This window comes from Pristiophorus japonicus, chromosome 6 (genome assembly GCF_044704955.1).
Source record: "Pristiophorus japonicus isolate sPriJap1 chromosome 6, sPriJap1.hap1, whole genome shotgun sequence".
Taxonomy (NCBI): Eukaryota; Metazoa; Chordata; class Chondrichthyes; family Pristiophoridae; genus Pristiophorus; species Pristiophorus japonicus.
Genome location: NC_091982.1, coordinates 206,559,763 through 206,574,935, shown reverse-complemented (window position 1 = coordinate 206,574,935; position 15,173 = coordinate 206,559,763). Strand labels below are relative to the sequence as shown.

The window sequence follows — 15,173 nt, the reverse complement described above, 5'->3', positions numbered from 1 at the left end:
GTTATGTATGCTTGCTTGTATTGTTATATGATGTATATAACACTGATTGTACCTTACACTGTACACCAGAGGATGCTGTTGCTGGAGACCTAAGGGTTGCCTACACACAAGGGTAATCCAGTATAAAAGGGAGCTCACAACTTGATGTCCTCACTCGAGGAGCTGCAAATGAAGGACTACAGTCTACACAGTTTAAGTACCATACCCTGCCTCGTGGCATCATTACCAAAGGTGCTTGTATATACTACATTAATGAAAGAGTGAACACAGCTTATGGAGGAAGAAAACACTATGCCACATTGAAGAATAGTGATGGAAGATTGATATGGATGACCCCAGGATTTAAGGCTCTAATTTGCTAAGAGAACAACAGAACTGAACTTTGTTATAATTACAGGAAAAAAGTTTGAAAGACATGATCTACATTTTAAAAATGTTGGGAGTGGTGGGGGTGGGAGCGGAGATGGATAATCTGACTATGGAACTGCACCACATGAATTTATAAATAATAAAGCTCAAGCAAGATCAGGCAATTTTGTTTTTCTTAGAGTGTACATGTGCTGACTTTACAGGAAAGCGAATGGAAATGAGAAAATTCTGCAGGGAAGTCTGAGAGTGGAGATTACATGTGAGAGATAATATGCAAGAGAACATATTGAGGTAGACTTGGGGTGGATGCTGCGGAATGAACCAATAGGTTCTTCTTTTTTAGTTTCATATAACACTTTTGCCTTGAAATTGTGACGGGTGAACATAGTAACATAAATACATTCATATAAAATTTCTTGCCACTATTTTAAATGTTTATTTTTAATACCACTATTGAAAGAATAGATGGAGGAAGTTCATGCTCCTGCAATAATGTACTTGTTAGTAATAAAGTAACATTCGCAACACACAAGTGCCAGACAATGATCATCTCCCACAAGCGAGAGTCTAACTACCTCCCCTTGATATTCTATTACATTACTTTTGCCGAATCCCCCACCATCAACATCCTGGGGTTCACCATTGACCAGAAACTTAATTGGACCAGCCATATAATTACTGTGGAAAAAAGAGCAGGTCAGAGGCTAGATATTATGCGGTGAGTGTCTCACCTCCTGACTCCCCAAAGCCTTTCCACCAACTACAAGGCACAAGTCAGGAGTGTGATGGAATACTCTCCACTTGCCTGGATGAATTCAGCTCCAACAACACTCAAGCAGCTCGACACCATCTAGGACAAAGCAGCCCATTTGATTGGCATCCACCACCTTAAACATTCACTCCGTCCACCACTGGCGCACTGTGGCAACAGTGTGTATCATCTTCAGGGTGCACTGCAGCAACTTGGCACGGCTTCTTTGACAACACCTCCCAAACCCACGACTTCTCGCACCTAGATGAACAAGGGCAACAGGTGCTTGGGAGCACCATCACCTCCAAGTTACCCTTCAAGTTACACACCATCCTGGCTTGGAAATATATTGCCGTTCCTTCATCATCGCTGGCTCAAAATCCTGGAACTCCCTCCCTAACAGCACTGTGGGACTACCTTCACCACAAGGACTGCAGCAGTTCAAGAAGGTGGCTGACCACCACCTTGTCAAGGGCAATTAGGGATGAGCAACAAATGCTGGCCTTGCGAGCGATGCCCACATCCCAGAAACGAATACAAAAAAATAATCTATGCCAACATTATTCAAATTATGTATTGGTAAGAAAATTACTTACAGGACAGTTTTAGTGGACTTTCTCCTGATTACAATTCCAAAAGGATTCTGATTAAGTTCAACTTCGTAATTAGGGTTTGATGCTACAGGACCCTTAAATGTTTTAATGTTTTCATGCGGAACTTCAAATCGTTGTTTCTTAGCATCTGTAATCTTAGCATAACAATCAATAAAATAAATATGTCTGTTAGAAGTACAAATTAAAAAATATAAAATGCTCCCTTAAAAACAAATCTATTCACTAAGACATCAGTCTCATAATAATAAACCAAATGGTTGTTGCACAATACATTTAAGTAGGGGTTTTAGTAGCTAATTGTTTTGATAATCAAATATTATACAAATGAGTGATAAAAATTGAGTATTCTGATGCATTGTATATAAAAGTACTATCATACAATCATAGAATGGTCACAGCACAGGAGGATGTCATTCGGCCCATCAAGTCTGTGCCGGCTCTCTGCAAGAGCACTTCAGCTAGTCACACTTATTTTTATTTCCTTCAGGCACTTATCCAATTCGCTTTTGAAAGCCACGATTGAATCTGCTTCCACCACCTTCTCAGGTCGTGCATTCTATATATCTTGATTAAATGTGCATTCAGTGTTATCCATTAAGGTCAAATTAAAAAAACAAATTGCAGCTGTTTGTTCTAATAAACAAAAAACATATTTCAGCCTTTGTTTAAAAAAATTGTAGTATGGAATATCCATTTCACATTTGGAAAAAAAGGATGGTAGTGGAGAGCCCCAACATTTTAGTTCTCTTTAAAGCATGCTAACCTTGAATCGGAAGCGATTTGCTGTTTGCTTTTCCCCAGTCAATAGCAACGTATTAATGTCATTTCCATAAAGGGAGGGAGAAGGCAAACGCTGGAGCAGAGTTTCAAAACCTTTTTCAAAATAAGATCTCTGTTAAACACACTCAGCAATAAAAGCATTCAGATAATGTGATAAAAGAAGCAGACAAACAAAATAAGTTGTTTCAGCTGCAGTACAGACCTTCAGAAGTTTTCTTTTGACCTTCCTGGATCCTGTATCCAGCATTCGTTCCGAAGAAGCACCAGGGCCCATTTCCGATGGTCACTGCTTTCCAGCAGCAACCTCGAGCTTCACAGGCTTCCTAGGAAAGAGAAAAGTGGAAGATAAAAGACCAGAATTTACTGCAAAAATTTTTTTATTTATGCACTAATCAGACAGCAACGTCAGGCAATTGCGAATGCACAGTTAAGCACGTAAGTTGGGCAAAAACAGCATCTTGCTGTCTGGCTCCCCATTCAAATGTATTGACCAGTGTGAAGTTCCTGTACTGACATCATAGCTACAGACTAAACTCGCCACAGAAAGTTAGGGCCTGTCCATTTCAATCTAAGTACCCTTTTTAATGGAGTGATAAGTTTTAATTATACCAAGCAACCTGTCTGGCACTGAAAATTTACTTTTTTAAGTGTGGAGACTCTTTTAATTGTTAGAATGTTTTTATTAATGTAAATTAAAAAAAAAACACTTTTTCTTTCTGTCTCTTTCTCTCTTTCTTGATCCAATCTTTCTTTCGCTCTCTTTACTTTACTTTTTGTACCTGATTTGACTTTGAATTCACTATTCTAACTTACACTTCCTGGTTTAGATTTTGCACTATTGAATAATAATACTTCAATCTGATTGGTTAAGGAGATACACAGTTACATTGCCCTGTTCACACAGGTCCCAGATGCTCTGTAGAAGGTGCTGCACCGTTTGGATTTCTAACTTGCAGCAACTTCCATTGCAAAGGGTCATAGAAATTAAATGGGCAAGGGTAAGTCTAATGAACGGTGAGAACTGTTGGTTTGCTGGCTACAGTAAATTCTGGCCCATAATGAATTGATTTTCCGATATTGTTCAGATTTCTTTTGTCTCCCATGCATTTGTAATATTTCTCGGCCATTATTGGCACAAACTATAATGTGTGTCATAATTCCCTTGGCACAATCATTTGCATGGGCTTTCAAAAAGATGTATCATTATTGTCATGTATGTAGACCATGTATACTAACTGTATAGTCACATAAGGTGTGCCACCAGAGGGACCTGCGGTGGGAGACCTGAAAGTCACCTGCATAGGTGTACAGGGCCTAGTATAAAAGGCTGCTCACCATGCTTGTGCCTCATGCTGGAGTTACAATAAATGGGACTAAGGTCACAACAGCTCAAGTGCAATACTAGACCTCGTGGAGTCATTCATAAGAGTATTAAAGATGTAACAACTGGCAACAAGATTACGAACTTTCACGCAAAAATGATTAACGTTGGTGCATTAGAAAAGTTCTCAGAGGGTGAAGATTGAGAAGCCTTTACGGAGTGGCTCGACCAATATTTCGTAGCAAACGACCTGGTAGGCGATGATCCGGCCACGCTGGCAGATAAGCGCTGAGCACAACTGTTGACCAGTTGTGGGCCCGCGGTCTATGACCTCATCAGGGACTTGCTTGCACCAGAGAAATCAATGACCAAGTCAAAAGAGGAGCTGAAAGTGCTAATTCGGGACCAACTCAAACCAAAGGAGAGCATTCTCATGGCCAGGCATCGACTTTATACACACAGCCGCCCCGAGGGCCTGTAAATCGCGAAGTACGCTGCCGACCTCAGGAATTTGATGCATCCCTCGCTGATGCGTTGTGCGACATCTTCGTAATTGACATTGGTCATGAGGTCCTTCTTCACAGGCTACTGTCTGCCGAAACCACCGTCACTCTGCAGAAGGCCATCAGCATCAGCCAGGCATTCATGACCTCAAGCTGCAGTTCCAAGCAGATGATGACTCACTCTCAGGACTCAAACCCGGCAAGTACTGTAAATAGAATGGCACCTTTCACAGGCAGACCTGTTGAATGTGAATCTGTCCAGGGCAGAGTGTACAGGTCCCCGAGTCCTTTAACTCAGAGTCCGCCGAGGGATGCAAAAGTAAGTCGAGTAGCACCATGCTGGCGTTACAGAGGTAATCACAGGGCTCATCAGTGTCAGTTCAGAGACTGTGTGTACAAAGGCTGCAGCACAAAGGGCCACCTCCAGCGAATGTGCAAAAGAGCTGTGACTCACCACGTGGAAGAGGAGTCAGCAGATGGCTGTGAATCCAACGCTCTGAACCGACACTGATGAGCCCTGTGATTACCTCCGTAACACCAGCATGGTGCTACTTGACTTACATTTGCACCCCTCGGCGGACTCTGAGTTAAAGGACTCGGAGGCCTGAACGGTCTGCCCTGGGCAGATTCACGTTCAACAGTTCTGCCTGTGAAAGGCGCCATTCTATTTACAGTACTTGCGGGTTTGAGTCCTGGGGAGATGGCTAGAGAGGCAGCTCAGTCCCAGGACGAAGTGTATGGAGTATATACCTGCACCACAGATTGTCCTCCAGTGATAATGGAAGTCGAGATAAATGGCATTCCAGTTTTCATGGAAGTGGACATGGGGTCGAGTCAGTCAGTAATGAGCAAGGAAGCCTTTGAGAGGCTATGGAACGATCAAGCTGGATGACCCAAGCTGGTCCCGGTTCAGGCAAAGCTGCGCAACTACACCAAGGAACTGGTATCAGTTGTTGGTAGTGCGGACGTAAGTGTATCCCATGATGGCGCGGGGCACAATTTACCATTGTGGATTGTTTCAGGTGATGGACCAACGCTACTTGGAAGAAGATGAATGGGGAAGATTCATTGGAACTGGGAAGACTTCATCTCTCTAACGATCGACGCCCCCTGTGCTCAGAGGCAGAGCAAACCCCCACCGTCGGTTGGACCAGGAACCGGAGAGCAGATCTGCGCAGCCCCCAAGGCACTGACCACTCATCACGACTGTGTGGCAATGATCCGGCTGAGACGACCCGAATGCACCTTCCCAGTTTCAGTGGCAGGACTCCTGGGGAGGAAGATTGGATCCGAAGGCGCCTTCCCGCTTCAGTGGCAGAGTTTCTGAGAAAGAATATCGCAGCAGTCAACATCATGGACAGGGAAAAGGTGGCGTCCAAACCACAAGGTGCAGCGCTAATGGAGCAACGACACGTGGTTCCACACAAGGAAGATGATTGGGTAAAAGTAGTACGGCCATTTTAAAGGAGGCCAGCAACCCGTCATTTTTGAATGAACGGCGTGAAGTTGGTAACCAATGTAAAAGTCCAGCTGTAACAAGCAAAATGTTGTTGAGCGATGTCGGTTGCAAATTACAATCAGCCAATGTAGCTGGCGAACACCTAACGGTCGTATACAGGTCCAGCGGGCTACCCAATGCTGTAGCCTGCGTCCCCGAGACCAGAACGATGCATCATAAAGTGTCCCCACTGCTGACAGAAGTAGACAAGCCGCAGAGTAAACGATCCCCGGAGAGCGGAGGCATCAACAGCGATACCCTGCCTCAGATCGGTTTAACATTGCGGGTAGCCGATGGCATGAACCGCCACGGGCCAGAAACAGTAAACCGCGCCTACCGTCGGCTACCGTCGCCCACCAACCGGGTGGAAAAGGCGCAGCCCACAAACCCACTCGCCACCACGGCAATGCCCAAGAGCAAAGGGTCACTCGCAACGGCTCCTCCGAACGGGACCTGAACCAGCCAGGATCCCAAACTAGAGAGTGCTCACAACAGTGCCCTCAAGAAAAAAAAAGTCAGCTGTCCCCTGCGAACTGCTAGACAAGACGAGGCAGCCCCACCGTCACTTAGACGAAACGCTCACTCGCTCAGACCACTTCCCAGGGAGCAGCACCGACACTGTGCAAACAAAAAGGACAGGGAGGTCACAGACACATCTGCTGTCTTTGGGCCTGCCTGACACTAGGAGTAATGGCAAGAGACCTGAGCTCTGGCAACTCGAGCAAAATGAGCTCACCTCGCCCACAGACCCACTAGCATTTGGCGCTGCGCCACCACCAGACGACCCGGATCTCATCCGGCCATGCTGGAACTAGACTGCCCTTGTGTACCTGTACTGATATACCTGTACTGATCATGTAAATGTACCACACAAAAAGAAACGCAACTGTAATCCACCCAACAAATGTACCAAGAGGTAAATGTAAAACCCATGTGATGAATTTGAATGCAACTTGCATGTAACGGGTCATTTGCATGATCTCTGTGTGGGAGGGGGGTGGATACAGAAGGATTGTAAATGTGGCAGAGGGATGGAGATAGGGAATCATGGGAAAATAGCTAAAGAAATGTCAAGATGCAGACATTGCAGAATCGACAGAAAAAAAGGGGGTTACTGAGAGTTGAGGTTAAACACGGGTCACGGGAAAGAAAAAGTAATCACAGATAGGAGAAGGTAACGTAATGGTTTTCACTAATAAGGAGGGGAGAATAACGTAATGCTTTTTACTGATAAGAGGGAAATAGGTTTTACTGATAAAGAAGAAGAATTTAATGAGGCTATAAACAAGCTGACCTCGGGGCCAGCTCTAATTAGGAGACCTCCTCACCTGCCATTGAACATACTCGGGGGGGGAGGAAGAAAGGGAGTGGACAGACCAAGTGCTAATCAAATGTGTTATGTTTTGAAAATGTATAACTACTGTGCTTTTTGCGCTGTAAAGGGGCTTGTCCAGAGGAAGGTAAACAGGCTCTGATTGAGAGTGTTCCTTTGTCTTGACAAGTCCCGGCCGGAGAATCTTCAATAAAGGTCTTTTTACAGAAAAGGCAAGAAGGTGTTTGCTTCAGTGTATTCGCTGAAACAGATTGAGGGACAAAGAATCCATATTAACATTTGGTGTCAGAAGTGGGATCTCAACGGACGACTGCCGAAAGCTTATGAACTAAGAGCCGGACTAGCCTTGGACGAGACGGGAGGAAAGTGGCCACTGGAGTGAGTACCCTTTAAATACCTCTTCAGTTTCCTTCAGTTCCAAAAGTCTGAGGAAAGTTTGGCCACTCGCTGGTTCTCAGGTAGCGTCTGATCGAGATCCAGGTCAATCTGGCGAATACCTTTTAACTTAGGAAATAAATGTCCAAGTCAGGTACAACGTCGACTTTGTATATCACTTAGTCCGTCTAGGCACTGATTGGACTTAAATAGACTATCGCAACAGTGCCCTCAAGGAAAGCAAGTCAGCTGTCCCCTGCAAACTGCTAGACAAGATGAGGCAGCCCCACCGTCGCTTAGACGAAACGCTCACTTGCTCAGACCACTTCCCAGGGAGCAGCACCGACACTGTGCAAACGAAAAGGACAGGGAGGTCACAGACACATCTGCTGTTTTTGGGCCTGCCTGACACTAGGAGTAATGGCAAGAGACCTGAGCTCTGGCAACTCGAGCAAAATGAGCTCACCTCGCCCACAGACCCACTAGCATTTGGCGCTGCGCCGCCACCAGACGACCCGGATCTCGCAGGGCGATGCGAGGAATTGTGTAAAACTAAATCGCAGGGCGACGCGAAGAATTGTGTGAAACTAAATCGCGGGGCGATGCGAGGAATTGTGTAAAACTAAATCGTGGGGCAACGCGAGGAATTGTGAAAGGATAAAAGGAATTGTGTAAGGATAAAATATTTCTTTACCACAGGGCGATGCGGGAATGGGCAATCATGGATCCAAAAATAGAGCCGGCCAAAGAAAAAAATTAATTAATAAGCTTTGTTGAATGAAGAGAGACTTTTATGAATGTCTGTCGTTGAGTGAGAGTCCTTGTGTGATTTTTTGACTGCGGAATTAATTTTTATGTTTTCAGGTTTTAAAAGCCTGTTTGGAAGAGTGGAGCAGCTGTTTGTTTATTTTAGCTCCACCCACTTCTCCAAACAGAGTGAAAGTTTTTTCAACCCTTTGTAGTGTTGTCCTGTATGTGGGAAGTTTTAAGACATTTTAAGTTAGAAACGCAGGTATGGATTTATTCGGATGATAAGTTACGGAGCTAGGAAATGCACAAAGGATTGATTACATTGGGTTGAAAGACATAAATTTAGTCTCGGAATGAGATAAAGAATGCCTTTTAATAAAAGCTTCTAGCTCAAAAAAAAGAGTTTTAAATAAAGATTGAAATTACAAAATTTGAATTGGAATTTTGAGATATTAAGAGAAGGCTAGCAAAATACTGAGGTGGATTCAAACTAAAAAAAAAAATATTAAATTGAATCTGATCTCTTAAAGAAAAAAGGAGGAAATAAAACTAAAAGGTTTGGAAACAATCTAGAAATACCTTCACAAGAAAAAGATGAAGACGACACTTTGAAAGTAAACAAATGATTTTAAATTAACAAATTTACAGAGACATGAGCCCTCCGTGTAAAATACAAAACCTAATTTGAAGAAAGGTGATCTGGAAAAAAGATGTAACGCACTAATTAGGTGCTGGAAAAAAAAGGGGTGTTTGCGATGGAAAAAGACATAACTTACTAAATACTAGTTGATATCGGCTGTGAAAATGATATTGGTTTAATTGAAAAAAAAGAATTTGAAGTAGTAAAAGACACTCTCCATTGATAATGATTTTAAATTACGAGAAAGTTTCACTGCAGTTTGAAAGATTTCCAAAATGGACATTGTTTATCAAGAAAAGTCCCGAACAGTCTAAACAAGCAGGAGGATTTTGAAAATAACGAGGAGAAAAGATCTAAGCTATGCGAACTCAGCACAGAAAGAACTGTGAATTAGAGAATCTTACTAAATTTTAAAATTCTTACAGAAAATGGAACTGGCACGGATGTTTAGATTTTGTGCTGAGAGAGAAATAAAACACAAGATTTGCCCAGTGAACGGGATCGTAAAATAAAACGAAATGTTAGAATGTACACAGTGTGTGTGAAAATTGGATTTCAGTAAACAAAATATCTATTAAAAATGTATGGTCTCGTTTTAAATCAATCAAAAAAATCTTTGGCAATTAGAAGTTAAGAAAACATTGGAGTTTACTCTAAAATGCCATCTTTCCTGATGAGAAGACTTTTATTATGACGGCTTTACGAATGATTTCTGCTGTTTTAACGGATTCTTAATTTCTAAGCAAGTTTTGAAGGCACAAAGACTTTAAAAAAAAGAATTTTTCAGATGATTACGTGAAGTCACGTAATGACATCAGGCTTTCTTACAAACCTGTAAAGGAGTTAACCCTTTCCATTGACAGCTGTTTTATACTGGACATTATTAATTTGGATTTCTTAATAGAATAAAAAAGACTCACCTAACAAAGGAAATGGTGCGATAGTCAGAATAAAAATAAAAACAGAACTTGCCTATGTCATAATACTCGCCTGATACAAATAAAAGAAAGATACTCAAACAAAACAAATTCAAGAGTTAAAAGCTAAGATAAATAAGCTAGAAGAGATTTTTTTTAAAACGGGGCCAGACGGATAGTACAGTGCGCAGCCATAGCACCATCACCTATGGCAATAGAGCCAATGTACCCCACGGTGGGTAAGTGTAGTCTACAAACCCAACCTAACCTTACCTCCGATTTCACAGAGTGACCTAGACATGCATCGATAAAAGATGAGTAGACCAGAACCTAACACCTGGTGACGACCAGGCTATCTGTTTAAAATTTGCAGATAAAACACTCACCGAGATGGGACCACAGCGGCTACTTCAACTCTGGAGACTCAGGATACTGGGAACCTTGAGGCCCACGCAGGCACTGGATAATACAGATGGACTACGAGATATATAGTACACGCAGGAAAGACAACTACATGAACTAGCTTTGTTTAATTTGGCTGCCGAAATATGCATCCCAGCAAACAAGGACTGGAGCAAGGACAGAACTTATTTTAACGCATGGCTATGTATAGTGTATTAAGTAAGGTTGTAATGTAGCAGGCTGCCGATGCCATGGATGCCAGTAGATTCCGAAGACAGGAGCAAGTTCATAGGACCAAAAGGGGAAGGGCGCAGAAATCCAACTGGATGGAATTTCAGTTCTAGAAGCTCACGCCTGGGCGGATGAAGCTGCAAACAAGCAGCCAAATCCACCCCGCAAGAAACAGAAGGATGGGAACAGAACGGAGCAAAAAGGGGGTGGGACCCCAGGATGTTTAGGAAAACTGGCCAGTGGGATAAAATAAAGACCAAGGGAGGTCTCTGGAATATAAGGTGTATGTCCTGAAGCGTGACACGGTTATAACACGGAGAAGCCGGTATTGATCATGCGCAGCGCAAATAAGAAGGAATACAACCTGAAAAGGGGGGCTAGTAATAAAAGAATCGAAAGAAAGGATATAATTTGGGGTGCGTCAGCGACTATTTATCCTAAACCTAATGGATATCATTTTTCCTAGCTTCTGTGGGAATGAAACTATGAGTCTATACCAGAACCTGGCACAATGGATCCTTGAAGGCCCGGAACCCACTACCCTGAGATTTAATGTCAGAAATAGAACAGGGCAAGGTCGAACAAAAAGGGGAATACTGGAAACACTAGGCACGGGTTATGTGGCAGGGGTTACGACGATGAATTCCATAGGCCTGTATGCAATATGCGACCGGGTTAACAACTTAATGGCGTAGTCTTGAGTGGTTTAGTGGGGAGGGACTTGGATAACCAAGCCCTACATGCGTGGTTGGGAGATGGCGCGGAAGGGGAACTGTTACAGGTGGCTCATACATTACAGAAACATGCCAAGACAATAAAATTGATCCATGCAATGGGGAAAGATATAAGTAAACGATTACAGGCTGAGATAGTTTGCTCCGGGTATGGGGCCTGGATATTAAGTGAGGTACAACATAATTTGGAGCAACTCCAGAATGGAGACATACCAGATTGGATTCCGAACAGCATAATTAACAATTGGACTCTTGATAAAAAAATGAATAACACATGCAAGGTACGAAGGGATAGTCACGCATGGGTGCCGAAATTCAGATGTATTACTGGGCGGGTGAATATGATCGGATTTATGTTGTCCATACCACAGTATGATGTAACAAAGGGAGACCCCTTATATCAGATCGATAATATTGGTGAAGTGAGAAACCAAACTCGGTTACGTTACCATCAGCCTGCCAGATGGGTGGTTAAAATTAATAATAGTACCAAAGGCATTGACATAACTGACTGCTATAAAATTAACCAAGTGGTTTTATGTCGAGGTATGCCATGAATGACGAATGATGATTGCAGATTCCACCAAACAAACGGATACATGCTGAGTATCACTCCTCTCGAACACGATTCCGAAACAATCGCTGCTCCACAAGGGAATGGAGCACAGGAGCAGCCAACCCGACGATTAAGACCAGGGGAGGAGTCACCCCCTGTGTCATTACCAACCCTAACTTGTGTTTCAGGCCCATGGGAAAAATAGATGTAAATGGATACCACATATATCCCGAGACAACGGAAATCATCCACGGAACAATCACGGATACCTTCCGAGAAGGGTACGAAGAGGCGGTATGGGAACCGCAAGGCAAACAGATACCGGAACTAAATGAGGAACAATTACGTTTGGTGCAAGGAATCCAGAATCAAAGACGGCAGTATTTCTGGCTGATGGAAGAAATAGACAACTTACAGAGAGACACTAACGCAATGCTGGCTGATCAGCTCTGATACTCAAAGCTGTGGGACATTGGACTTAATATTCAAATTCACCCATGGATAAGAATAGTATCACATGTACTTGTAGTAATACAGGGTCTGGTTCTGATGGTCATGATGGGATTAACATGTGTACGAATTAAACAGGCCAAACGATAAGTCAGGGCACGCACTATGATTAAGGCCATAAGGGATGAAAATTTAAGCAGTCCTACAGGAAGGACTTACCTTATATAACTCTGTGGGAAGGTTTCAGGAGGACCCGAAGCTTGGGAGATGACCACCCAGGTGAACGAACCTATCTGGAACTTGCCTACAGGGAGATAGTTATTGGGAAATATGGCCAGCTTGGCGTATAGCCAAGGGCCAAAAGGGGAAATTGTAAGAGAAATTTGGCATTAGGGGAATCAGCGGGACAAGGGTTAAAGTGCTGGTTCCTGCACTGGCCCATAAGGAGGTAAAAGGCCTCTCTTCGGCCTTGTACCAAGGCTCCAGAAGTTATCAATTCAATAATATTCCGACAGGAAATGATGTGAGAACCTAAACAGACATTGATAAGACCTTGCGAAGAGGCTCGAGGCGGACTCACAGACAACAAGGGGGATCAGGAAAGAGAGTGCGAACGGCTGAATGCGATACTCCTGGAATAGTCACCAGGGTTATCATGGAATGATAAAAGGGGGGAATGAGAATGGATACAAAAGGATTGTAAATGTGGCAGAGGGATGGAGATAGGGAATCATGGGAAAATAGCTAAAGAAATGTCAAGATGCAGACATTGCAGAATCGACAGAAAAAAAGGGGGTTACTGAGAGTTGAGGTTAAACACGGGTCACGGGAAAGAAAAAGCAATCACAGATAGGAGAAGGTAACGTAATTGTTTTCACTAATAAGGAGGGGAGAATAACGTAATGCTTTTTACTGATAAGAGGGAAATAGGTTTTACTGATAAAGAAGAAGAATTTAATGAGGCTATAAACAAGCTGACCTCGGGGCCAGCTCTAATTAGGAGACCTCCTCGCCTGCCATTGAACATACTCGGGGGGGGGGGGGGGGAGGAAGAAAGGGAGTGGACAGACCAAGTGCTAATCAAATGTGTTATGTTTTGAAAATGTATAACTACTGTGCTTTTTGCGCTGTAAAGGGGCTTGTCCAGAGGAAGGTAAACAGGCTCTGATTGAGTGTGTTCCTTTGTCTTGACAAGTCCCGGCCGGAGAATCTTCAATAAAGGTCTTTTTACAGAAAAGCTAAGAAGGTGTTCACGTCAGTGTATTCGCTGAAACAGATTGAGGGAAAAAGAATCCGTATTAACATGTGGGGGTGAGAAAAGAGTAGTCATGGACTCACAACCAGAAACCACGGGGATCTCCACTGGCAACAAATCTCACTACCAACCCACCCAAGCTAGAAGCGACCCTCCAATGGTCAACCAGGAAGAACAAGGCACAGGTCACCGTCAATGTACGAGTCAATTTGCATTAAAGACTTGACGGGGAAATTATGTCATGTACGTAGACCATACATACTAACTGTATGGTCACATAAGGTGTGCCACCAGAGGGCACTGCGGTGAGAGACCTGAGGGTCACCTGCATAGGTGTGCAGAGCCCAGTATAAAAGGCTGCCCACCATGCATGTGCCTCACTCTGGAGTTACAATAAATGGGACTAAGGTCACAACAGCTCATGTACAATACTAGACCTCATGGAGTCAATCATAAAAATATTAAAGTCAGAACAATTACGGTAATCGTAGTTCATATAATTTTCAACAAGAAAATGGTGCATTTTAAATTGCTATACAGATATTTTCACACACTGCCATGTGTCAAAACATCATGTGATTTCCTATATTTCAACTGACGGTTAAAGTTAGATTTCCTTAACCCGCTATCCACTGCTAACTTTACTGGGCAGAAAACGTATTTTGCACTTGAAATGGAAAACTTCATACTTTGCTAACTTAATTCGCTAATGGATGAATTTACAAAATGAAATGGATAATGAGGCTTTAATAAGGTGTTTATAGTATACAGCTGCTTCAAAATGTAGTTCTGCAAATTGGATTTGTGCTCTCCGACCATGAAACTGCCTTGTTCAAAGTGTGATGCAGTTTAACAGCAGAAAAGGTGGCAAAGAAATAATGCTGACTGTCAGCGCAAGGGGCTGTAGCCTATCTGCTCTCCCTTGTGTAGATAGTTTCACCGTCACCTACCAGTACAGAGCTTCCCAACCAGTAAGGAAGCTCTTGGGCCCAAAAATGAAAAAGATATTAGAAATCTCAAGAGGAAGGCCCACTGCCACGGCCACCATTTCATTTTTAATCTTGTTTCATGTCTGCAAGCTTGTAATGTTTGTATCTCGACACTGTGGATGTGGATGTATTATGTACTGCAACTGCATAGTTAATAATAAACAGAACCAGGCAGATTCCGGAGGCTTCTGAGAGAGATGCCTGCCATGTTAGGATCTGTGTGTGCTTGTGCTCTGTGAAGATATCACATTTGGCGGCGAGATGGGATTTTTCGGATAATTTAAAGCTTAAATGTTGTTGGTGAAGGAGTCAGCCAGCCGACAGAGAGACTTTGGAAGTTTCTGTCTTTGGAAAAAGCTACAAAATCTGAGGTAAAATACATCACACGGTGTGAACAACTAGAGATTAAAATGGCAGGTGTAATCGGACATTTGGGGGAATATAGACACGACCGGGAACGTTTTAAAGCGTATGTGGATCAGCTAGAAATGTATTTCACTGCAAATATCAGAATCAAAGTTCCAGACAACGCAGTCCAGAACCGGGATGTGTTGGAATGTAAGAAAGCCATCTTCTTATCGGAGGCGGGTCCGACATTGTACAAAACCCTTGGAAATCTACTTGTGCCTGACGAGCCAAAGGACACAATGCTTAAAGAGATTTTAATGAAGCTGGAGCAGCACTACAACCCCAAACCATTAGAAA

At 43.1% G+C, this 15,173-nt stretch overlaps 1 protein-coding gene across 1 annotated transcript in view; it reads right to left on the bottom strand.

Annotated features, from left to right (window-relative positions):
- Window positions 1–15,173, bottom strand: part of si (sucrase-isomaltase) — a 220,702-nt gene that overhangs the window by 180,516 nt on the left and 25,013 nt on the right. Inside the window, exons 4-6 of the mRNA XM_070882329.1 lie at window positions 2,717–2,837; window positions 2,498–2,607; window positions 1,717–1,868 (exon numbers count right to left, since the gene is read on the bottom strand). Of these exons, the coding sequence (XP_070738430.1) occupies window positions 1,717–1,868; window positions 2,498–2,607; window positions 2,717–2,837 (383 nt within the window). The remainder of the gene's footprint in view (window positions 1–1,716; window positions 1,869–2,497; window positions 2,608–2,716; window positions 2,838–15,173) is intronic.